The sequence below is a fragment of the Ovis canadensis genome, chromosome 1 (genome assembly GCF_042477335.2).
Source record: "Ovis canadensis isolate MfBH-ARS-UI-01 breed Bighorn chromosome 1, ARS-UI_OviCan_v2, whole genome shotgun sequence".
NCBI classification, from domain to species: domain Eukaryota; kingdom Metazoa; phylum Chordata; class Mammalia; order Artiodactyla; family Bovidae; genus Ovis; species Ovis canadensis.
The window spans coordinates 276,320,037-276,340,758 of NC_091245.1; the positions used below are offsets into that span (position 1 = coordinate 276,320,037).

The 20,722-nt window shown below is 44.4% G+C and overlaps 1 protein-coding gene across 9 annotated transcripts in view; it reads right to left on the reverse strand.

The window, feature by feature from the left end:
• Positions 1-12,643: 12,643 nt before the first annotated feature.
• The window catches only part of ANKRD28 (ankyrin repeat domain 28), a 213,084-nt gene continuing 205,005 nt past the window's right edge, over positions 12,644-20,722 (reverse strand). For all 9 annotated transcript variants that reach the window (XM_069568331.1, XM_069568377.1, XM_069568341.1 and 6 more), the window contains one exon: positions 12,644-15,896. In XM_069568331.1, coding sequence (XP_069424432.1) covers positions 15,610-15,896 — 287 coding nt within the window. In that variant the 3' untranslated portion in view covers positions 12,644-15,609. The remainder of the gene's footprint in view (positions 15,897-20,722) is intronic.

Below are 20,722 nucleotides of genomic sequence, written 5' to 3' on the forward strand. Positions count from 1 at the left end.
TGTGATTCATGGGGTCACAAAGAGTCGGACACGACTGAGTGACTGAACTGAACTGAACTGAACCAGGTGCTAAAGTATGGGTGTTGTGTCAGCGAGTGTGGAGCAGGCTGAATCTCAATGTGAATTTCCCTCTGAGCTCTTGGGCAGCCATGTGCACTGGCAGTGAGCAGTCATCACAAAAGGAATCTTTTCTTCTGAGCAGTGGGTTTCAAGAGTTGGCTTAAAATATTCAGTAAGCCATGTTATCAACAAGTGTGCGGTCATCCAGACTTTCTTGTTCTATTTATGTAGGACAGGCAGAGTAGATAGCATATTTTTAAAGGCCCCAGGGTTTTCAGAATCTGAGTATTGGCTCAACGTTAGCTGCATTCAGTCAGTTCAGTTGCTCAGTTGTGTCTGACTCTTTGCGACCCCATGGACTGCAGCACGCCAGGCCTCCCTGTCCATCACCAACTCCTGGAGTTTACCCAAACTCATGTCCATTGAGTCAGTGATGCCATCCAACCATCTCATCCTCCATCGTCCCCTTCTCCTCCTGCCTTCGATCTTTTCCAGCATCAGGATCTTTTCAAATGAGTCAGCTCTTCGCATCAAGTGGCCAAAGTATTGGAGTTTCAGCTTCAGCATCAGTCCTTCCAATGAATATTCAGGACTGATTTCCTTTAGGATGGACTGGTTGGATCTCCTTGCAGTCCAAGGGACTCTCAAGAGTCTTCTCCAGCACCCCAGTTCAAAAGCATCAATTCTTCAGCGCTCAGCCTTCTTCACAGTCCAACTCTCACATCCATACATGACCACTGGAAAAACCATAGCCTTGACTAGATGGACCTTTGTTGAAAAAGTAATGTCTCTGCTTTTGAATATGCTATCTAGGTTGGTCATAATTTTCCTTCCAAGGAGCAAGCATCTTTTTTTTTTTTTATGGCTGCATTAGCCCCTAACGTTAGAGTCAGCCTGTTTTTTGAAGCTTTGAGGCCAGGCATTGAGTTCTTCTGTCTAGCTATGAAAGTCCTAGGTGGCATCACCTTCCAACAGAAGGCAGTCCCAGCTACTGTCATTTAGCATAACTGACTACATCTTGGTTTCATTGAGTTAGACAAGGCTGTGGTCCTAGTGTGATCAGGTTGACTCGTTTTCTGTGAGTATGGTTTCAGTGTGTCTGCCCTCTGATGCCCTCTTGCAACAGCTACCATCTTACTTGGGTTTCTCTTACCTTGGGCGTGGGGTATCTCTTCACGGCTGCTCCAGCAAAGCACAGCTGCGGCTCCTTACCTTGGATGAGGGGTAGCTCCTTACCACCGCCATTCCTGACCTTCAACGTGGGATGGCTCCTCTAGGCCCTCCTGTGCCTGCGCAGCCACTGCTCCTTGGGTTGCTCCTCCCGGCCTCCGGCCCTGGCCTCAGGCATGGGTGGCTCCTCCCAGCTGCCACCCCTGGCCTCGGACGCAGGGTAGCTCCTCCCGGCCGCCGCCCTGACCTCAGACCTGGGTTGTCTCCTCCCAGCATCGACTGCCCTCGGACGTGGGGTAGCTCCTACCGGCCGCCGGCCCTGACTTCGGACGCAGGGTAGGTCCTCTCAGCCATTCCTGTGCCGTCGCAGCCTGGCACTCTAAGCCGCTGCCCCGACCTCGGACGTGGGGTAGCTCCTCTCAGGTGCGCTTAGTGCGCTGGCTCGCTGCAGCCAAACCAAGCCGTGCCTGCGGGGCAACCCAAGACGGGCGGGTCATGGTGGAGAGGTCTGACAGAGCGTGGTCCATTGGAGAAGGGAATGGCAAGCCACTTCAGTATTCTTGCCTTGAGAACCCCATGAACAGTATGAAAAGGCAAAATGATAGGATACCAAAAGAGGAACTCCCCAGGTCAGTAGGTGCCCAATATGCTACTGGAGATCAGTGGAGAAATAACTCCAGAAAGAATGAAGGGATGGAGCCAAAGCAAAAACAATGGCCAGTTGTGGATGGGACTGGTGATAGAAGCAAGATCTGATGCTGTAAAGAGCAATATTGCATAGGAACCTGGAATGTCAGGTCCATGAATCAAGGCAAATTGGAAGTGGTCAAACAAGAGATGGCAAGGGTGAATGTCGACATTCTAGGAATCAGCGAACTAAAATGGACTGGAATGGGTGAATTTAATCAGATGACCATTATATCTACAACTGTGGGCAGGAATCCCTCAGAAGAAATGGAGTAGCCATCATGGTCAACAAAAGAGTCTGAAATGCAGTACTTGGATGCAATCTCAAAAACGACAGAATGATCTCTGTCCATCTCCAAGGCAAACCATTCAATATCACAGTTATCCAAGTCTATGCCCCAACCAGTAACGCTGAAGAAACTGAAGTTGAACGGTTTCATGAAGACCTACAAGACCTAACACCCGAAAAAGATGTCCTTTTCATCATAGGGGACTGGAATGCAAAAGTAGAAAGTCAAGAAACACTTGGAGTAACAGGCAAATTTGGCCTTGGAATGTGGAATGAAGCAGGGCAAAGACTAATCGAGTTTTGCCAAGAAAATGCACAGGTCATAGCAAACACCCTCTTCCAACAACACAAGAGAAGACTCTACACATGGACATCACCAGATGGTCAACACCGAAATCAGATTGATTATATTCTTTGCAGCCAAAGATGGAGAAGCTCTATACAGTCAACAAAAACAAGACCAGGACCTGACTGGCTCAGATCATGAACTCCTTATTGCCAAATTCAGACTTAAATGAAGAAAGTAGGGAAAACCGCTAGACCATTCAGGTATGACCTAAATCAAATCCCTTATGATTATACAGTGGAAGTGAGAAATAGATTTAAGGGCTGAGATCTGATAGATAGAGTGCCTGATGAACTATGGAATGAGGTTCGTGACATTGTGCAGGAGACAGGGATGAAGACCATCCCCATGGAAAAGAAATGCAAAAAACCAAAATGGCTGTCTGGGGAGGCCTTACAAATAGCTGTGAAAAGAGAGGCAAAAAGCAAAGGAGAAAAGGAAGATATAAGCATCTGAATGCAGAGTTCCAAAGATAGTAAGAGATAAGAAAGCCTTCTTCAGCGATCAATGCAAAGAAATAGAGGAAAACAACAGAATGGGAAAGATTAGAGATCTCATCAAGAAAATTAGAGATATCAAGGGAACATTTCATGCAAAGATGGGCTTGGTAAAGGACAGAAATGGTATGGACCTAACAGAAGCAGAAGATATTAAGAAGAGGTGGCAAGAATACATGGAAGAACTGTACAAAAAAGATCTTCACGACCCAGATAATCATGATGATGTGATCACTAGTCTAGAGCCAGACATCTTGGAATGTGAAGTCAAGTGGGCCTTAGAAAGCATCACTACGAACAAAGCTAGTGGAGGTGATGGCATTCCAGTTGAGCTGTTTCAAATCCTGAAAGATGATGCTGTGAAAGTGCTGCACTCAATATGCCAGCAAATTTGGAAAACACAGCAGTGGCCACAGGAAAAGGTCAGTTTTAATTCCAATCCCAAAGAAAGGCAATGCCAAAGAATGCTCAAACTACTGCACAATTGCACTCATTTCACACGCAAGTAAAGTAATGCTCAAAATTCTCCAAGCCAGGCTTCTGCAATACGTGAACCGTGAACTCCCTGATGTTCAACCCGGTTTTAGAAAAGGCAGAGGAACCAGAGATCAAATTGCCATCATCGAAAAAGCAAGAGAGTTCCAGAAAAACATCTAATTCTGCTTTATTGAGTAAGCCAAAGCCTTTGACTGTGTGGATCACAACAACCTGTGGAAAATTCTGAAAGAGATGGGAATACCAGACCACCTAACCTGCCTCTTGAGAAATCTGTATGCAGGCCAGGAAGCAACAGTCAGAACTGGACATGAAACAACAGACTGGTTCCAAATAGGAAAAGGAGTCCGTCAAGGCTGTATATTGTCACCCTGCTTATTTAACTTCTATGCAGAGTACATCATGAGAAACGCTGGACTGGAAGAAACACAAGCTAGAATCAAGATTGGCGGGAGAAATATCAATAACCTCAGATATGCAGATGATATCACCCTTATGGCAGAAAGTGAAGAGGAGCTAAAAAGCCTCTTGATGAAAGTGAAAGAGGAGAGTGAAAAAGTTGGCTTAAAGCTCAACATTCAGAAAACGAAGATCATGGCATCTGGTCCCATCACTTGATGGGAAATAGATGGGGAAACAGTAGAGACAGTGTCAGACTTCATTTTTTTGGGTTCCAAAATCACTGCAGATGGTGACTGCAGCCATGAAATTAAAAGATGCTTACTCCTTGGAAGAACAGTTATGACCAACCTAGATAGTATATTCAAAAGCAGAGACATTACTTTGCCAACTAAGGTCTGTCTAGTCAAGGCTATGGTTTTTCCTGTGGTCATGTATGGATGTGAGAGTTGGACTGTGAAGAAGGCTGAGTGCCGAAGAATTAATGCTTTTGAAGTGTGGTGTTGGAGAAGACTCTTGAGAGTCCCTTGGACTGCAAGGAGATCCAACCAGTTCATTCTGAAGGAGATCAACCCTGGGAGATCATTCCTTGGAAGGGATGATGCTAAAGCTGAAACTCCAGTACTTTGGCCACCTCATGCGAAGAGTTGACTCATTGGAAAAGACTCTGATGTTGGGAGGGATTGGGGGCAGGAGGAGAAGGGGATGACCGAGGATGAGATGGCTGGATGACCTCACGGACTCAATGGATGTGAGTCTGAGTGAATCCGGGAGTTGGTGATGGACAGGGAGGCCTGGCGTGCTGCGATTCATGGGGTCGCAAAGAGTCGTACACGACTGAGTGACTGAACTGAACTGAACTGAGCTGACTGCATCTTAGCTAGATTGTCTGGATCACCTGCTGCAGTTTCTACATCTGCACATGCTGCTTCGGCTCGCAGTTGGAGTCATAGAGACAGCTTCTTTCCTTAAACCTTAGGTAGCAACCTCTGCGGATAAGGCAATGGCAACCCACTCCAGTGTTCTTGCCTGGAGAATCCCAGGGATGGCGGAGCCTGGTGGGCTGCCGTCTATGGGGTCGCACAGAGTCGGACACGACTGATGCAACTTAGCAGCAGCAGCAGCAGCAGCATCCTCTGCTGGCTTCAGCTTTTCTTCTGCAGCTTTCTCGCTTCCTTCAGCCTTCATAGAAGTGAAGAGGGCTAGGGACTGCTCTGGATCAGGCTTTGCCTTAAGGGAATGTGGTGGCTGGTTTCATCTTCTGTCTGGACCACTCAGACTTTGTATCAGCAGTAAGGCTCTTTTGCTTTCTTACCATCCATGTGTTCACTGGGACAGCACTTTTCATTTCCTTTGAAAACCTTCCTTTTCCATTCATTTACAGCTTGGCTGTTTGGTCAATGGACCTAGCTGTGGGCCTGCTGTGGGCTACTGTTATGTCCTCCTCACTGAGAGGAATCATTTCTACCTTTTGATTTAAAGCAAGAGGTGTGTGACTCTTCCTTTCACTTGAACAACTTAAGGGCTAGTAACTGGTCTAATTTCAATATTGTTGTGTTTCCAGGAAAAGGGAGGCCCAAGGAAAAAAAGATGAGGAAATAAGTGGTGGACAGTCAGAACACACACATATTAAATTTGCCATTTTAAATAGGTGTGGTTTGTGGCACACCCAAATAATTATAATAGTAACATCAATGATCACTGATCACCATAACAAATATAGTAAGAATAAAATTTGACATTTTTGCAACAGTTACCAAAATGTGACAGACACAAAGTGAGGATATGTTGTTAGAAATATGCTGCCTATAGAAGACTTACCCAATTCAGGGTTGCCACAAACCTTCAATTTGTAAAAAATGCAGTATCTGTGAAGTGCAGTAAAGCAGATCCCAATAAAACAAGGTCTGCCTCTATTATACAAAATCTTTTCTCCTGTGTGCTCTTTTCCCCCTACTCCTTTGTGTTATTGTCACAAATTCATATTTTCATACATTATGTGGCCATCAACAGAGATTTATAATTATAGCTTTATATAGTTGACTTTCAAATGAGAACTAAAAATTCACAAAAAATAGATTTGTACTGTTTTTAAAGTTTAGTTTGCTGTTATCATTACTGTTGCTCTTTATGTTTTTGTTTTTCTTAATAACAAGTAGATAATAATAGATAGAACCTCTTAATCTGCCCTTCATTTCTGAAAGACAGTTGTGCTGGATATAATGCTCCTGATGGACAGTATTTTTCTCTCAGCACCTTGACCACCACATCCCTGCCTTCTGACTCCATCAGCTCTGATGGGAAACCAGCTGTTAATGTTATTAGTCAGGATTTCTTGTACATGATGGATTGCTTCTCTCTTTCTGCTTTCAAGATTCTTGTTTTGTCTTTAGACAGTTTGATTATAATGTGTGTAGGCTGGCTCTCTTTGAGTTTATATTCTTCTTGGGGTTCTTTGAGCATTTTGAGTTTGTAGATTAGCATTTTTGAAATTAAGTTTCAGCCATTATTTCTTCAAATATTCTGCCTCCTTTTCTTTCTCTTTTCTTTCTGGGACTTCCCTTGTGTGCATGGTGCTATGTTTATTGGGATCTCACAGGTCTCTGAGGCTATGATCACCTTTCATTTTCCATTTTCTCCTCAAGACTAGGAATTGACCTATCTTCACACTCACTGATTCTTCTGTCTACTGAAATCTAACATTGAGTCCCTCTATTCAAGTTACTGTGATTTCCAAATACAGAACTTCCATCTGCTTTTAAAAATATCATCTCTATTCTCTCTTTAGTGAGGTATTTTTTAAAAAACTTTAATTCTTTAGACATGGTTTTCTTTAGCTCCTTGAACATGTTTAAAATAAATGATTTAGCTTCTTTGTCTAGTAAACCCAATGTCTCAGCTTCTTCAAGGGTCGTTTCTATTGATTGTTTTTCCTGTGTGTGGGTATTATGTTGTTTCTTGGCATATCTCCATCTTTTGTTGAAAACTGGGCTTTTAAAATAATATAACATGGCAGTTCTGGAAATCAGATTCATCCCCCTCCCCAGAGTTTGCTGTTACTGCTGCTTGTTACAGTTGTTTAGTGACTTTTCTGAACATGTTCTGTAAAGTCTGTGTTTTTTGCCATTGTGGCCAGTGAAGTCTCTACTCATTTAGCTTAGCAGTTAACTAATAATTGGACAGAGGTTTCCTTAAACATCTGAGACCAAAAGAACTCCCTGGTTTTTGCCAAAGGGCTGTGTATATAAGGGCACATCTTCAAAATGCAGCTTGGCCGTTGAAAACTGGCTTTCACTTCCTGTTTGTGCAGAGCCTCAAAATTAGGCACATGTAAGAATTTAGGGTAGCCTCGGTCTTATACAAGAAGCCACACAGACTCATGTGTGTGTGTGGCATTCCAGATTTCTTTTCAAAACTCTTAGGGACATCGCTTCCCCTAGCTTTTCTTTTCAAGCTTTTGGTTATCTGTTGCTTGCCTCAGCTCTTATCCACCTCCGAAGGTAAGGGCAACATTACAACTCTTGCCTGGCGCTGGGGAAACAGGAGAGCTACATGTAAAAGAATGAAACTAGAACATTCTCTAACTCCATACACAAAAATAAGCTCAAAATGAATTAAAGACCTAAAGGTAGGGTGGATACTATGAAACTCCTAGAGGAAAGCAGGCAGGACACTCTGACATAAATCACAGCAAGATCTTTTAGGATCTGTCATCTACAGCAATGGGATACAAACAAAAATAAACAAATGGGACCAAATTAAAACGTTTTTACACAGCAAAGGAAACTGTAAACAAAATGAAAAGACAGTCTATGGATGGGGAGAAAATATCTGCAAACAATGCAACCAACAAGGGCTTACCTTCTAAAGTGTACAGCTCATGGAGCTCAATGTCAAAAACAAACCAACCTAATAAACGTGCACAAGACCTAAATAGACATTTTTTGCAAAGAAGACATACAGATGACCCACGGGCACATGAAAAGATGCTCAGCATCACTAATTATTAGAGAAATGCAAATCAAAACTATAATGAGGTTATTACCTCATGCCAGCCAGAATGGTCATCATGAAAAAGTCTACAGATAATAAATGCTGGAGGGGGTGTGGAGGAAGAAGAACCGTCCTGCAGTGTCGGTGGGAATGTAAACTGATGTGGCCACCAGGGAGAACTATATAGAGGTTCCTTAGAAAACTAAAAAACAGAGCTGCCGTATGGTCCTGCAAGCCCACTCCTGGGCATATATCTAGAGAAAACCTTAATTGGAAAAGATGCATGAACTCCAATGTTCACTGCAGCACTTTTTACAATTGCCAAGACATGGAAGCAACCTATGCAACCAGAACACGGAATCAGGACATGGAAGCAACCTATCCATTGACGGATGAACGCATAAGGACGTGGGGGGTATGTGTACATACACAGAGATACAGACAGTGGAGTATTTACTCAGCCATAAGAATAATGAAATAATGCCACGTGCAGCAACATCAACGGATGGACCTAGAGATTATCATAGTAAGTGAAGTAAGCCAAAGAAAGACAAATTATTATATGATATCATTTATCCTATGGAAACTAAAAAAAAAAAAAAAAGATACAAATGAACTTACAAACAGAAAGAGACAGACATAGAAAATAAGCTTATAGTTACCAAAAGGGAGAGGGGAGGGGAGGGATAAATTAGGAGCTTGAGATGAACATATAGACACTAGTATACATAAATAGATTACCAACAAGGAGCTACTGTATAGCACCGGGAGCTATACTCAATATTTTATAATAACCTGTAAGAGAAAAGAATCTGGAAAAGGATACCTATATATGTGTGTATGTGTAACTGATCAATTTGCTGTATGCCTGAGACTAACACAATATTATAAATCAAATGTATTTCAATTTAAAAAATCCCCCCAAAATTCTTCCCTGTAATTGTTTTCAACAAATCTCTCTTCAGGGAAAATAACTTTCACAGTGGGTCAACTGTGAGTTTGCTCAACTGACATGGTAAGTGGGATCTTCCAGGGAACCATTGCGGCTGCTGCTGCTGCTAAGTCGCTTCACTCGTGTCCGACTCTGTGCGACCCCATAGACGGTAGCCCACCAGACTTCCCTGCCCCTGGGATTCTCCAGGCAAGAACACTGGAGTGGGTTGCCATGTCCTTCTCCAATGCATGAAAGTGAAGTCGCTCAGTCGTGCCCAACTCTTAGCAACCCCGTGGACTGCAGCCTACCAGGCTCCTCTGTCCATGAATTTTCCAGGCAAGAGTACTGGACTGGGGTGCCATTAAAATGATGACAGTTCTCGGGAGTGAGGCTTTGAGAGGACTCTTGTTTTGTTGTGCTCCTTCCCATGGCTGCCTGGCTGCACCGGGAACGTGGGCTTGGTTGTCAAGGCTCCCCAGAGGTGGAATGAGAAATGCACCTAGAGCAAGTTGTAACACCATGGAGGTCACTGATCTCATCGAGACTCAGCGGTCCTTGCTGTTTTCGCTGACATCACTTGGCAAACGCTTTTGGACCATTAGGAACGTCCTAGGTCCTACTCCTATTCCTCGCCTAACTGTAGGCAACCAGTGGCACTTCTCCCCACGTCCCTACCCTTACAAGCACCTAGAATGTGAGGAGAGAGACAAGGTCCTTCTCCAGACACCCCCTTTCCTTGAATTCTCTTCGTTCACATTCTGTCATTTCATACCAGGAATATCAGAACCACAGGAAACTGCTCTCTAGTATACTGGATCCCACCATCTCCATGGCAGGCACAACGAGGGTTCAAACCAGGCTACACAAGACCATGTCGAGTGCAAAACTTCCCGTGGACGTGAAAATGCATTGTTTCCACTAGGTCTGCGGCAATGTAACTCACAGTACTCCGCTATTACCAGAAGTGAACCACCTCTCCATGTTTGGGCGGGGTGTGGTCAACTTTACTGGAAAGCCTCTTTTAGAGCTTAGTGCTCACCTAACCTCAGTCACTGGGCCATGTTCATTTCAAGCTAAAGATTTAAGCGAGTTACATGTCACGGACTAGGGGTGGTGGAGCCTACAGGCATCTGAGAAACACTTTCGATTAAACCAGATCCCCTCTCTTTAAATGCCAACTGATGCTTGGGTTAAGCTATGACATGCTTTGGGCTTCCCTGGTGGCTTGGATGGCATGGAATCTGCCTGCAATGCAGGAGACTGCGGTTCAACCCCTGGGTTAGGAGGATCCCCTGGAGAAGGGAATGGCTACCCACTCCAGTATTCTTGCCTGGAGAATTCCGTGGACAGAGGAGCCTGGCGGGCTACAGTCCATGGGGTCATGAAGAATCAGACATGACTGAGCGACTAATACTTTCACATGCTTTGGGGTTAAACCTCAGGTTTGCTTTTGGGGATTAGGTTGCCATCTTTGTCTATCCTTTTCCTGCTTTTATTAATTTCTTACTTCAACATTCTTCCACTTTGTCGGCAAAATCTTATGGCATTTCACATCAAAAATTGTATGATTCTTGAGTGTATAAATGAGGGTCTTTTAAATCAAGGATTTCCCACAACTACCAAATATCACTTCCCCGACTAAAATGTATGCTTCTTGACGGCAGGAAGTTTATCCCTGCCATAGCTCCGGGCTTTAAGACAGTGCGTGCTGCACAGTATGGACTCAAAAAATGTTTAATGCTAAAGGCCTTAAAATCGAAAATGCAATTTTTCTTTAGGTTGAGAGATGGGCACAGAGAAGTTTTTAAAGATCAAATCAAAATCATGGCTTTTCAAATTAAGGAAATGCCACACCGCAGCCTGTATTTCAAACCTAATCAAGAAAGAAGGCAGGTAAGAATCAAAGGAAGGGAAGAGGGGTACAATACTCTCAAGGAAATGAGAAATAACACAGACGGAGGAAGGCAGAGAAATGGGAACTCATACGAGTGCTGGGGACGAGCTGAGGAGGTGACCTAGCTAGTGGAGAGCTGGAGCGAATGGTCACAATCAGACACTGGAGGGGAATGGCACGACATTGAAATCCAACACCTACCCTATCAGTTCAGCACTACCAGGGAAGAGCTTTCCAACTCCAAATTCATTTCTGCACCCCCCCTTTTTAATATCTGAACCTCCTACACCAGCAGGGGAACCACAAGAAGGGAAGGAGCAGGCAGAGAGCAAAGACTGCGAGGCATGTCCATGGATAAACCTAAAACAATGACAAGATGGTGTGGCTCATCACTTCAGGGCTAAGTTCATTGTGAACTGAACTCAAATTCTTCTCCGACAAGCAGCGCCAACTGCCCCATCTCGCTGAGGCTGGACTCGGCAGTGGCCTATCAGCCACTGTGACGCAGAGGCGTGACCTGTGTGCGCGGACGGCAGGTTTGCCTTCTTGTGCTCGGGTCACAGGAACACGGAGCAGGACAGATGGAGCCCAGTTCACAACGCGGCCAAGTCCACCCAGGCTCCAGCTTGAGCATCACCCAGCCAAGCCCACGGGCTACCTGCAGAGGCACAAGTGAGGATGTTAGCTTGACAAGACTTGAAGCAGCAATAGCAACAGAAACACGAGCAGCTGTCCTTCTCTGAGGCTCCACCAGGAGGACACACTCTGGTAACGCTCTGCCTTCTCCGCACTATACCCAGAGCCTAGCACAGTTCTTGCTTGGGACACAGCAGGTGCTCAGCAAACATCTGTTGCAGTACCTGTGTTTTTTTTCAAACTCGTGACCTGGGATAATAAAGCTGAAAGGAACTTACCTCATTTAGTTGTCAAGCATATGGTCCAGTTTCAAAATGGCCAATTTCAACAAGGACTAGAAGGCATTATCAGAGGTCATCAGGTGACCGAACAGCAAGGATGGAACAACTGCCTGGATGTGGACCTGATGAATTACGGGCCAAACAAGCTCAGGCTCACCTTTCTGCCTCATTCCTCCTGTGTTAAATGGTGCTATGAATAGGAGCTACCTCATAGGACAGTTGCGTGGATTAAGAGAGGGATTTCAAGTACTTACAATCTTGCCCGGTGCATGACAAACACAGTATATGCACTTTCTGTTACTATTATCAGCATTAAGACGATTTGGCAAAGTTATTCAAGTCTTGGCCTGCTCCTCCCTTCACTTATTTATATCTACTTGCTCTCACTTCCATCTAATCTCTGTGCATAATAAATACTTCTGTAGGTTTACATTCTAAGTGCTGATATCCATTCCATCCACCTCCCCTCCACCAAGCATTTTAAGAACTGCTGATTCTGTTCTCTCTCAGGCTATCATTTGCCCCTTCTCCACCTGCTCAAATCAGATTAGTTCCTCAATGTTCTGCCTAAACAGCACCTCTTCCAAGTCTGTTCTGATCACCCTTCCCACAGGGATCTCGCTGCAGTCTTGACTTGCTTCAGTTAGCAGTTCCTCAGTTACACTTTCACTTTCCACTCTTAGGTACGTGCCTTCCCGCGATGAAACTATAAGCTCCAAGCGGACCAGACCCCAATTTTGAGGCTCACTTTTTTCTCAAGCATGTAACAGGCAAGCAATAAGTATTTGTTGAATAACTGTATTTAAAATGCGTGTTTAGAAAGGGTCATCTAAATTCTAAAACAGCTTTATTGAAAATTCAGTTAAGTTAGTAAAGAAAGGTGAAAACCAGTTATAATTCAACACTAGTCAGATATTTTAAGGGAAAAAGAAGGTTGCACGTGAAAAAGAAAGACACTTGACTTACTGCATTAAAAAACTTTATTTAAAAGGTCTGACATAAGCCAAATTAAACCCCGAATCGACAGCTATACGTAGACAGCTCCTGAACTAAACGGTACTGTTTGAGTTGTGTGTCTTGTTAAAGGAGGTTATTTGCTATTATCACCACTGCCCTAAAAGTAGTTCCAGAGCAGAAGCTGGTATTATAATACACATCAGATACTTCAGATGTCATCTTCCATGCAGAAGTTAAAAAAGCAAACAGGCTTTTCTATTCTGTGTGAGTATAAAAACCATTACAGAATAGGGCCTGGACGCCTTTGATGCACAAGGTTTAACTATAAAGGAACTCGCGGGTGCTGTGTCCTTTCATTCAAGCAGTCCGCTGTTTCCCTCCAATACCAGTGCTCTTCCAACACTGCTCAGGACGATGCTTTGGGATTTGCTAACCAAAGGAAGCAGCTGATCAAGCAAGGGGACAGCCTATCACAAATGAGATCATAAAGCAATGGAATAGCTTCCCTAGTGGGCAAGTGATCAGAAGACCCACTTCACAAGTACTCCTAGTCACGGCATCATGTACGTAAAATGACGCAAGCTCTGAATTCTGGTGCGTGTGAGGATAAATTAAGAACAGCTTGTTACTTTATAGCTACACCTTGAGTTTCATCAGAGGCAGTAAATCTAACAGTGTGTCTAACGAGCCCTTCTGGAAACCGCTTCAGCAGATGAGTCCAGCAGCCTGCAGAAGAGGGCGTGTGTCATCCTGCCGAGGTTCTCCGCGTTCTCTTGGAGGACGGACCCGGGGCCCAAGGACCTAAGTTCCCGGGAGGGAGGGAGGCTTCAGCTCCACCTAAGGAAGACCTTTCTAACAGCTGGAGCTGCTCAGCAACTGAGTGGACTGCCTGGTGAGGTAGAGTCACTGAAAGTGTTCAAGGTGGAAGGATCACCCTAGTAGAAGGGGCCTCCTGCATTTGTTAAGAGGCTAGACTGGATGAACCTCAGGTCTCTTTCAATTCTGAGACTCTAGGAAATTCCCTCAGGGAATTCAGAAGAGAATTCCTAAAAGGAAAGAGAAAGTACACATATGCATACTTTTAGAATCCTCTTGAGTTTTTTTCTTTTTTTTCAAAAGGTACAAAAGAAAACGTAGTCTGCTGTCTTTAAAATGCATATAACACCTTCCTGCCACTAATAATTAGGAAGGGTCCGTTATGACTTCTTTATACTATAAAGAAAAGATGGACAATTACATTTATAATTTCTGTAAATATTTTAGAAAAAATGCTTAAAATCTAGTAGTCAATGCCCTAGAAACTTTATAGATCTTTAAGTAATATGCACAGATACAAATACATTATGCATTAAATACAACTCACATCTGTGTTTTATTATACTCTAAAATATACAGGAATCTTGATGTACTGAAAGAGTGCAAGTAAATACAATATTCAAGCAGTCACTATTTCTATTTACATGCTCATTAATTCTTCAAAAACCCACAAAATTATCAAATAGATCAAAATACTGTTCTGTGTTTTCACACTTTATATTCAGAAAAACCAGCTGATAATTTACAATGTCATAAAGTTTCCAGTTTCACGATACAAAAAGAATAAAATGAAATTGGGAATCACTTTGTGAAAATTCATGGAACTCTACCCCGACCTGGAAGACCCCCTACGTAAGTGAAATCATTTTCACTGGGAAGGGGTTACAGTAAAAGCAGGCCCATATAAACTGCCGTTTAAAGCCTAACATCAGCCTTCCACCCCCCTTTTTGTTATTTGAAAGGCAGTCTTCCAATCTGGTTGGCAGTTGCTTCTTTCCCTAAACAGTAGCATGTTATAAACATGCTACTTTAAATGTGAATAAGACCTAAAGGCTTTAGTATTTTAAACCTTGCCCAGTACAGAAATGCCTTCCAAGAGACCTGACGATGTTAACTCATGAGTAGCAAGGGAGTTTTCTTTTTGATTCTTCACTAAACAATGACAACAAAAATACCCTAACCCACTGGGAGGCACGGGGGTGACACAAAGGTGACAAAAGTATACCATCCAAAGTAGTGAGGCTGAAAACGCCACTCCCCAGGACCACTTGGCTGCAACAGGGTGAAAATCATTCACATCCTGATTTTATGAAATTTCCTTCTTTGAGGAAATCCTTTACATTTTCAAACAAAAATAGTTCAGTTTTAAACCTAAACCATTCAAAACCTGGCAACCAACAGCCTGACCCCAATCTATCGTGTGTCTACATCACAAATATTTTCACCCTGACTGCACCCAGTCAGCTGGTTTTCAATTCTAATATTATAAAAGTTGGAATTTTAAAATTTTTATGTAAAAGGAAAAAAAAATGTAAAAATACATCTGCTTTCTCTCATGGTTTAATACATATTAGAAGGCTTTCAGATGTTTTCTTTTAAAAAAAAATCAACATTGAAAACCAAATCTCAGCTTCATTTTCCGAAATACTGAAGTTTGGTTGAGATGATGTCTGGTTTCACCCGCTCCAGTCTCCGCAAAGTGGTGCTCTGCTAAAGCCCGAGTTATTTGGTCCTTTGGCAATTTGCTGTGCACATCATGCCTACTGTACCAAACTTTTATTGCCCTTAAATTTAGTTGCAGTTTTATTGATTAAATTGAAATCTAGTGTCCTTATCTCTTCTTACGATAGTGTTGCTTGTGTGAGCAGATTAGGGTGCAGTGTCCCACATAATCCCCGGCACTGCAAACCCGAAGTCCACAGCTTCACAAGGCTCTGTGCCATCAAGGGTCCTCTGCTCACGTCTGCTTCAAGACCCTAGAAGGTCCTCTCGTAAGACGTGCCTTCACAACTCTCCTTCCTAATGAGCTTGTATTTCTTCTGTTTGCGCACTCTGCTATCTCTCTTAGGTTGCACTTGTATGTGAGTAAGAAAGTGCCTTTTTCCTGAAAAGCACAGTGTGATGTGAAGCCTCCCCGGGTCTCTGGCTCAGCCTGTCAGTAGGTCTCTGAATCAGAGTCATTGAGCTCGTCCACATCCGTGTATAGGTACTCCTGCTCCCCGCCGATGTTGTTGAAGCTACAGTAGGAGCTAGGTTCATTTCTCATGATGGGCAAGGCTTCAAAGCTGACAGTTTTCGAGGTGTTGGTGTAACGGTTAATGGCATTGAATGTCAGGGATGATAAAGGGCTACTTGACGAGATAGGCATCATGGTGGCCAGAATGAGAGCGAGGCAGTCTGCCACATCCTTGTTGGGAGCACAGGCCAAAGCTGGGGTATAGCCTGGAATTAAAAACAAGTTTAAAAATCACTCATCCTGACACTCATTTCACTAAAGAAAGGCAGTAAACCTACCCTGGTCTTCAACTTCAGACATATTACTTGGCTTATATAATAAGCTGGCTTAATTAGAATGACTCAGAACTTTGTAATAAATAGTAAAAGAAGAAAGTCACAGAAACCTAGGGTGGGAGGAGACCTAACAGACTACAGAGGAATCTGAGGTCCCAGATAGATGATTCCTCCACTATCTCATAACTTACCTGCGTCCGTCCAAGGTCCCAGATGCTATCAGGCTAGACTAAGGGGGGAAAGTCTGGTAAAACTTCATTCAGAATGGTGGGGGAGTTTTACCATTAATTTGTAGTTCTGTAAGGAAGGGCTTACATGCCCTTCCTAAATGTGCACAGATTTGTGAACGAGGCTCTGAGCTGGTGCTCAAAATATGCAGTTCAGTGAAAACACATGGCCACCATTTAACTTCTTTTGGGGTCATAGTCCACTGAGAAAACCATAAACAGGTTTAAAGCTCCTAAATCAAACAAATGTTTCCTTTGTATATGTTCCCTTCTTCAGCAGAAGACTGACTTTAAATGCTGGGCTGGATGAATCAAAAGCTGGAATCAAGACTGACATGAGAAATATCAACAACCTCAGATATGCAGATGACACCAACCAAATGGCAGAAAGTGAAGAGAAACTAAAGAGCCTCTTGATGAGAGTGAAAGAGGAGAGTGAAAAACCTGGCTTAAAACTCAACATTCAGAAAACTAAGATCATGGCATCCAGTCCCATCACGGCAAACAGATGGGGGAAAGTAGAACAGTGACAGACTAGTTTCTTGGGCTCCAAAATCCCTGAGAATGGTCACTGCAGCCCTGAAAGCCAAAGACGCTTGTGCCCTGGGAGGAAAGCTATGACAAACCTAGACAGTGTGTTGAAAAGCAGAGACATCACAGGGTCCGTCTAGTCAAAGCTATGGTTCTTCCAGCAGTTATGTACCATAAAGAGAGCTGAGCAATAAAGAAGGTTGACTGCTGAAGAATTGATGCTTTCAAACTGTGGTGCTGGACAAGACTCTTGAGAGCCCCTTGGACAGCAAGGACATCAAACCAGTCAGTCCTAAAGGAAAACCAACCCTGAATATTCATTGGACGGACTGATGCTAAAGTTGAAGCCCCAGTACTTTGGCCACCTGATGTGAAGAGCTGACTTGCTAGAAAAGGCCCTGATGCTGACAAGACTGAAGGCGAGAGCAGAAGGGGTGGCAGAGGACGGACATGAATTTGAGCAAACTCTGGGGGACAGTGGTGGGCAGAGGCATCTACTGTGCTGCAGTCCATGAGGTCGCAGAGGGTCCTAGCGACTGAACACCACCACCACCACAAGGTATCCGGCAACAAACTGGAGCCACTTTGGCTGGGGCAGGAGAGAAGACAGTGAACACAGAGTCTAATTCAATCACCACCCTCTCTTGTTACTGGAGCAATTTATAACAGGATCATTAATCTGAAGGTTAGAACTGATTACAAAATAAGATGAGTACTTACTATGACTTGCCACCTTTGGACCCTGATTACTATCTCATAACTCTGGTGTGAGTTACACCACACCAGAGTCTCTTAGGTCAAGTGGCAAAGGATCTTTGTGTCAGGGAGACCAAAGCTAGTCTGAAAGGGAGTAAGTCTAGACTGGGTAACAGGTTCACAGTCAGGGCGGGAGGAGGGAGTGGGCAGAATTAGAAAGTATGCAAGAAGACATCAGGTCACAGGCGACCTTCACTGCCATCGGTTTATTATCCTTTCCATATGGAAAAGCGATAGAAAACCTTGAAAATGACCAACAAAGACCGTCTATTGGCTATCTGATGTACAGCCTCATAATGTGACCAAATATCTTCTACAGGTTAGCAATTAGGCTCTTCATTTTAATCTATATTGCTTATTTCCAGAAATGTAATTTGCTGACAGTGAAAGTTTCTTTTAAATTAGGTGAGACTGAACTTATCTTAGTGGGTGGTACCACTCACTTCTATGGATTTCATGACTATATTAAACTAACGACTCCCAAATCTCTGTGTCCAACCTGGATCTTGCTGACTCTGGGCTCCAGGTCCATCTGTCTATATCCAGTTACTCACCTGGAGTTGCCAGTGAGCTTTTCTCATGTTCCCAAATGAACCCAGCTCTTCCTCCGACATTCTCGTCTTAAAACAATGGCCTCCCCTCCCCTGCCCACATCACTCCATGCCAGACTGCAGGCCGCGTCTTCCCTCCCCAGGCTCCAACGCATGCCCTTTTGATGGGATTCACTGGAGCCTGGGGAGGGAAGAAACATCAACGTACTTTCATCTGCAACATCTCTGCCATAATTCTGCCCACTCCCTCCTCCCGCCCTGACTGTGAACCTGTTACCAGTCTAGACTTGCTTCCTTTCAGACTAGCTTTGGTCTCCCTGACACAAAGATCTTTTGCCACTTGACCTAAGAGACTCTGGTGTGGTGTAACTCAGTACTCACGCTGCCCTGCACTGTGTCTCTATTAAATATGCCACTCTCTCAGCTTTGAAAGTTTTCTCCCATAGTTTTACTTGTCCTTTGGATTCTGGCTCAGAAGGCACTTTGGGGGGGATACCTTCCCTGATATCTCTCACGGCATTCTAGGTTTATTCTAACTGAACTGCTTCAAGGGCCTTCTGACAGCCTATTTGTTCTCATTGTTGTTCAAGGCAGTAGGCTGTCCTGGACGCTACAGTGTGTCTGAAGGACTCAGCACACCATCACCTACAGACACCCGCTGAGCTCGATGTGGCCAGGGGCTCTTCTAACCACTCAGAACAGACTCCTGCCTCATAGGTTAGAAGATACACTCTGTGGAAAGAAGGAAAAGGAAGGAATAGAGCAGCATAATAAGAACTGAGAATGCGATGGGGGTGATCAGCAGGCTGTGGTATAAGAAGGGCAGTCGGGATAGGACTCACTGAATAGATGACACTTAGCTAAGACTGGAAGCAGGTGAAGGGTTTCGTCAAAGATCACTGGGGGCAGAGTGTGGAAGCCGGAAGAAAGAGGATGATGCACGTCCGTCACGTACATGGTGTGAGGAGCCGGCGTGGCAGAACTGGACAAGGGGGGAGGACGGGGGACAAGCGGGAGTGGTCACAGAGCGAGCTGACCCGGTCAGCCCCGAGAGCTCGTCTAAGGACTGTCAGTAAACTGAGGTGCGGAGGAGCGGCAGCTCCCCCCACACTTCTCTGGCCTCAGTGCTGGGCTTCTCCCCATGGTGGCTGCTCTCACTGTGCAGCGCAGGCCTACAGCACCCAGGCGTCAGCAGTTGCGGCTCGCGGGCTCTACAGCATGGGCTCAGTGGTTGTGGGCACATGGACTTAGTTGCTCCATGGCATGTCGGATCTTCTCGGACCAGGGATCGAACCCATGTCTCCTGCACTGGCAGGCAGTTTCTTTATCACTGAGCCACCAGGGAAGCCCCTTCCCACGCATTTTAAAAGGATCCTGGCCAAGGGTGCTAGTAGACAGGGAAAGTGGACATACTTGAATATACTTTGGAGGTAGATCAATAGTAGATGCTGGTGAATTGTGCCCTGGGTATGAGGGGGGTCAAGGAGCAATCGCAAGGATGGGAATGGTCATCAGTTGAGCCAAGTATGGCTGTGCAGAGAGCAGGCTTGGCAGTGGGCAGAGAGGGCCAGCAGTCCAGTTCTGGACCCGTGCATTACACATTCACAGGATACGCTGTCAGCCAGGCAGCTGGAGACGTAAAGTTACACATTCTCAGCCCAGATGCCGTGTTTGGAACCCCAGAACTGGAGGAAGTCGCCCAGAGAGTGAATGTAGGTAGTGTTGTTGTTCAGTCCCTAGGCTGTGGCCAGCTCTTTGCAACCCCATGAACTGCAGCACACCAGGCTTCCCATCCTTCACTGTCTCCCTGAGTTTGCTCAAACTCATGTCCATTCAGTGATGCCATCCAACCAACTCATCCTCTGTCACCCCCTTCTCCTTTTGCCTTCAGTCTTTCCCAACCAGGGTCTTTTCCAGTGAGTCGGCACTTTGCATCAGGAGGGCAAAGTATTGGAGCTTCAGCTTCAGCATCAGTCCTTCCAGTGAATATTCAGGGTTGATTTTCTTTAGGATTGACTGGTTTGATCTCCCTGCTGTCCAAGGGACTCTCAAGAATCTTTCAGCACCACAGTTTGAAAGTGTCAGTTCTTGGGTGCTTAGCCTTCTTCATGGTCTGACTCTCACATCTGTACATGATTACTAGAAAAAAACCATAGTTTTAACTATATAGACCTTTGTTGGCAAAGTGATGTCTCTGCTTTCTAATATGTTCTCCAGGTTTGTCATAGCTTTCCTTTCAAGGAGCAAGTGTCTTTTAACTTCATGGCTGCAGTCACCATCTGTAGTGATTTTGGAGCCCAAGAAAATAAAGCCTGTCACTGTTCCCACTTTCCCCCCATCTATTTGCCATGAAGTGGTGGGACTGGATGCCATGATCTTAAGTTTTCTGAATGTTGAGTTTTAAGCCAGCTTTTTCACTCTCTTCTTTTGCCCTCATCAAGAGGCTCTTTAGTTCCTCTTCACTTTCTGCCATAAGGGTGGTGTCATCTGCATATCTGAGGTTATTGATATTTCAGTTCCAGTAAATATAGTTATTTAACAACAAAATAAGAAGTTAGAAACCCTCATCCAGTCACTAATTCAAGGAACCAGATATCTGTGAAAGAAGAACATCCCTAAGAAGGACACTGTAATAAACATCATATGCATTCTCTCTGACCCTCCGCCTTATCCTGCCGTAAGAGATCTGCAT